We start from the raw sequence: 4,601 nt of genomic DNA, 5'->3' as shown, positions 1-4,601 counted from the left end.
GATTTTTCCTTTGTCCAAAAATTTCGTGTTTTTTTTTTTTTTTTTTTTTTTCTCATTGCAATTGCTCGTGGAAGATGGTAATTTCTATTCGTTATAAGTTTTACCCTACACAGGTTGAGTTGAATCAAGTGCGGCACATGGTTGCTGATATATCCTGCCTTGGTAAGAACCAAGATTTGAGGCTGATGCTACGCACCAAGAGAATTTTGGTAGCTCTGAAAGTGAGTTGTTTTCTGTTTAATTTCAATTTTTATGTATCTATGTTGCGCTTCCACATCAAATATTGTTCAAATTTCAAAATTAGCATCCCCCTAACATATCAACTACATTTCCTCTTTTCTCATTTTCTTTGATTTAATGAAATTGAGCCTCACGATTCAAATGACTACCTTTAGAAGAGATTTATTTGCTTCTGTGGTTTGACCTTCTTAGGAAGGCTAGTCAACTATATAATTTTGTCCTTTCTCCAGGATGAAGAGGTTGAGAACATTAAAAGCCTGATTAGTTCTGCGACTTTAGATTCAGAGGTGAAGGGTGGATTAAGGTGGCCCTTGGGTAAACAGTCTTCAGGAGATCAATACACTGTTGTTGGAGTTTGGCATACAAATGGAAAAACGTTTAAGAATTCGTCAATGAGGCTTAAGGTTCGACATGCTGATCGATTTGATTTCAGATCTTCAGCTGGAGAGGTGACCAGAGAGGTCATTCTGAAAATGCCTGGAGTTATACCAAAACTGCCAGTAAGTCTTTTCTGTTTCAAAAGTTGATGCAATATGTTCCGTGTTAGCATTTTTCTCTGATCATTTTTTTTTTAAATGCGTTATTGTTTATATATAAGTTCATTTTGTTTTGTGGTATTAATCAGAATAAGTACTTGTTGATGTGCATAACTTCAAAATTCACTGCTTAAGATTAACAGATAAACAACAATTTGGGTATATGATCATAATCTCTTTAGCTGCTATCAACCCCGTTGTTTGCAAATTTCTGCTTGTGCTTTTAACCAATTGACAGCCTTTTTTTTTTTTTTTGGGTACATGGGAAGAAACAGCTAAAAATTATAATTATGGTCATAGAAAAGGCAACCCCTGTCAAGTCTCTAACAAAAGAGAATAAATAGAGACAGCTGGGTTTTAACTTATAATATTTGACCACCTTTTCATTTGGAGGCAATTTGTGTGGTTTTGATTATCAGGCTACTTCAAAACCACATTAGGGTTTTGGCTGAATTGTGAGGTGTGAAACTTTAGAAGCTAGCACAAAATTCTAGCAAGATTCCAAGACGATGGTCGAGTATTTCTGGTGTGGGATCAGTGCAAATGTGTCATAAGAAATACATTGTTGGGAGTTATTTTAATGAGGACACGGTCATCTTAATTAAGTTGAGATAGAAGACCGCATCTATTCTCTGAAGCCTATGTCAGTTCATGGTACAAATTAGCGATGCATGCCTAACAATGGCAGTAAATAGTTGCTAGCCTATCTGATTCTTAATATACAGACACCAAAATAGAGAGTATTCCTGCCTTGAGAATCCCTCTTTAACAGACTCCGTAGCCTCACCCTATGGTAAGACTTGTTATTTAGTGCTTTGCTTGTATCAATTGCTAGAAATTTGGTATATTTGGCTACGCTTCAAAATTTACGTGTAAATAATAAGTTCACTTACATCTTAAAAGTAAATAAGCAAGTTTAAACATAAATAATTTGTTAATAGAAAAAGTTGGTAATACCCAAGTTACTTATTTTGAAATCAATTCCCACCTTACTCTCGAAATAAGTAACATTTTTTTTTTTAATGAATAATAAAAAACTAACCTATCCATATGTTAGGAACATAAATTTGCTTAAAAACACGCTGTAACCTGTCTTTTTGAACTCAAATATCTGACTCCTTTCATCTCAGGTAATGGTTCTTTGTTGCTACAGTATTTAGATTTGTCTTACTTTCTCCTTTTATTCCAACTGCAGGAACAAACTTTCAAAACTGATCTTGCAATGGAAATGCTGAAGGAAAATTTAAAATTGATCTGGGAATACTTCTTGTGCTAGATTCATTAACCAAAAAAGAGCACAGTCCTTTTGTTTGTGATGTAAATATATGCCAATGCTGCCGCTTATGCAACATGGTTTTACCGAGAGGCTTGTATATCTCATTATTATGGTCTGGATTTGCAAATTTTACTTCAAAATTGGAATAAATATTAACTATTTACTTGCAGTTTTCTATCAGTTCGACCTTCCTTTTTCTCTGATATTTCGTTTTTCCTGACATTTCAGTTTTTGAGCTATAATATTTGTAGAAATTCTCCAGTTTTTGAACCATCATTATGATCTACTTTCTCTAACTCTGTTTTTATACATAAAAGTATGTGTTACAGAAAAACAATTTTTATGCTTATGCAACAATAAAAACACTTATTGAGAGGTGTAAACACACACAGTATATTAAAATGTCAGAATTTCATTGTATTTTAGGAGGTGGACAGTCATCTTCTACAAGATAATGAGGGAAACAACATTGGAATGCACATGAAACTACAATGATCTTTTACAGTTATATGATCTTATAATCTTTAGATTAATTATATACAATTTCTGTGATTAATCTTATCCCGAGAAGCATGTCGCCATCAGCACAAGAATGGTTGGAGAAGATGCCAAAAAAAAATTAAAAAAAATTAAAAATTCCATCACTTTTGAATCTTGTTAATTATTCAGATTCTTCACTCCCAAGGATCATATGGAAACCTAGTTTTTTGTTTTTTTTTTTTAATTTGATTGGTTCTAAGAAATAATTACATTATTGTTTTGAAGCGGATTTGGACATTTCTGTTGTAACAATGAGGCTGCTAATCAGAATATTATTTTGTAATGGAAAATGGTTTATGTTTCCAACACAACGTTATTTTTTATGATGTAAATCATTAATTACTAAAAAAGATTATTGGATAAGAATTTCAACGAGATAGATTAAATACATTACACATGTACGATTTTTTATAAATGGGTGACAATTTTCTAATCAAAGGATGATAAGATGTTAAAATATAATCTAAAAATTAAGTTTTAAACTTGTCTTCAAAACTTCTTTTGTTCTATTGAGGTTGAACTTCCCCATATAATATGCTTGCATGCATTTCTGCCCAGAAAAAAGATTTGTTTCCACCATTCTTATTAAAATAATAATAACATAAATTAGAAAGATTTGGGGAAATCTCAAGTGGAGATGAAAGTAAAATACTTACCATTCAATCTACTGTTATTCATTGTACATTACATTACTCTGTATGTACAAGCTGTTTCATTGCCCTCACCAGAAGATCCAGGTATATACTTTTCTTCGTCATTTTTCTTTATTTAATATATTGTCTTTTTTGCTGTTTTGCATGCGCCTTTTTTTTTTTTTTTAAATCTGAGTCAAGACTTGTGATTTTAGTATCAGTTGCATATCATACATAGAACCTGATAGTAAGCATTGAGGTGGCGTGTCCATATTCAATACTCATCGGACATGTGTTCGGCTTCGACCATAATTTGGCATATTATTTTTATAATTTTAAAGTCACGATACTCGAGACACTTCCCATGTCATGTACAATCTGTGTTTGCGTTTCTTAGACAGTCATCCTTCATATATTTATTGTTTTGCCTAGTAGTCTATTTTTTCCTTGCATAAAGCCTGTTGTGTAACCTGTGAACCATCACTTATTCTACCATAGTATATTCAAGAATCATAACTTAAGCACATATAAATGCCTGTTCAGTGCTGCTACGTGTTCTGGCCTTTTACAGATTTTCTACCGATGAAATTAAGAATGCCTTCGACTTAGACAACGAAAGAAAGTGTTACAAGGGAACGCTACCAGTTAAGTGGACAACTAGTAGCATTTAAGCAGAAGTAATGTTTTTGGATGACTGACTAAAGGATTGAAGGGCAACTATCATCTCCGTGATCTTGTCTAATTGATCTGAATTTGTAGTGTTGCTGCTTGGAGTGGACTGAATAGTTTTCTCTTACTGCTGTTTCTCAGTTCGACTCATGCGAGTTTCCAAAGTCACCAATTCCTAGCTATTGACTGAGGAGTCCTCCATTGTCAGCTCAATTTAAAAGAAAACCGTCTCTGATACCATGAAGAATGAAATAAAAAATTTCTGTATTTCTTCATTGAATTGTACAAACCTATTACACCTTTTTTATAGTACAACAATAAAAAGAAAAAAGAAAAAAATAATCTTCTAATTTAGGAAACAAGAAATTAGCCTAACAATCAGCTTAAATTATGGGAAGATTTAATCAATCATATATCAATCGTGATTAATCTCTAGAATTCTACAAAAGAAGAGTCAAAATCCTACGCGGCTGTGCACACAAGCAAACGACGTGATCGAGGGGAAAGATAATCGACAGATTTTCAGGACTCAAGTTTGAATGGAAATGGGACTAGTGTTGATTTTGAATCCATATTGCAAATTGCAGTACCGTGTGTGGTTAAGTGTAACAAATTGATATAAAAAAAAAATTAAAAAATAAATAAATAAATAAAATTAACAAATTACACTGAATCGAAGTTGAGAGGTTATAACGATTGTGAGACAAA

General features: G+C 32.6%; 1 protein-coding gene across 4 annotated transcripts in view; it reads left to right on the top strand.

Moving 5' to 3' along the window:
* Nucleotides 1-2,257, top strand: part of LOC111405427 — a 5,796-nt gene extending 3,539 nt beyond the window's left edge. Inside the window, exons 5-7 of one of the 4 annotated variants that reach the window (XM_023034297.1) lie at nucleotides 114-221; nucleotides 674-740; nucleotides 1,972-2,257. In XM_023034297.1, the coding sequence (XP_022890065.1) occupies nucleotides 114-221; nucleotides 674-740; nucleotides 1,972-1,991 (195 nt within the window). In that variant the 3' untranslated portion in view covers nucleotides 1,992-2,257. Of the gene's footprint in view, nucleotides 1-113; nucleotides 222-470; nucleotides 783-1,971 lie in introns of all 4 variants that reach the window. The other 3 variants (XM_023034294.1, XM_023034296.1, XM_023034295.1) reach the window with 3 other exon arrangements.
* The last annotated feature ends 2,344 nt before the right edge of the window (nucleotides 2,258-4,601 follow it).

The sequence above is a fragment of the Olea europaea genome, chromosome 12 (assembly GCF_002742605.1).
Source record: "Olea europaea var. sylvestris chromosome 12, O_europaea_v1, whole genome shotgun sequence".
Classification (NCBI taxonomy): domain Eukaryota; kingdom Viridiplantae; phylum Streptophyta; class Magnoliopsida; order Lamiales; family Oleaceae; genus Olea; species Olea europaea.
The sequence above is the reverse complement of the archived record's forward strand: the minus strand, read 5'-3'. Positions and strand labels throughout refer to the sequence as shown.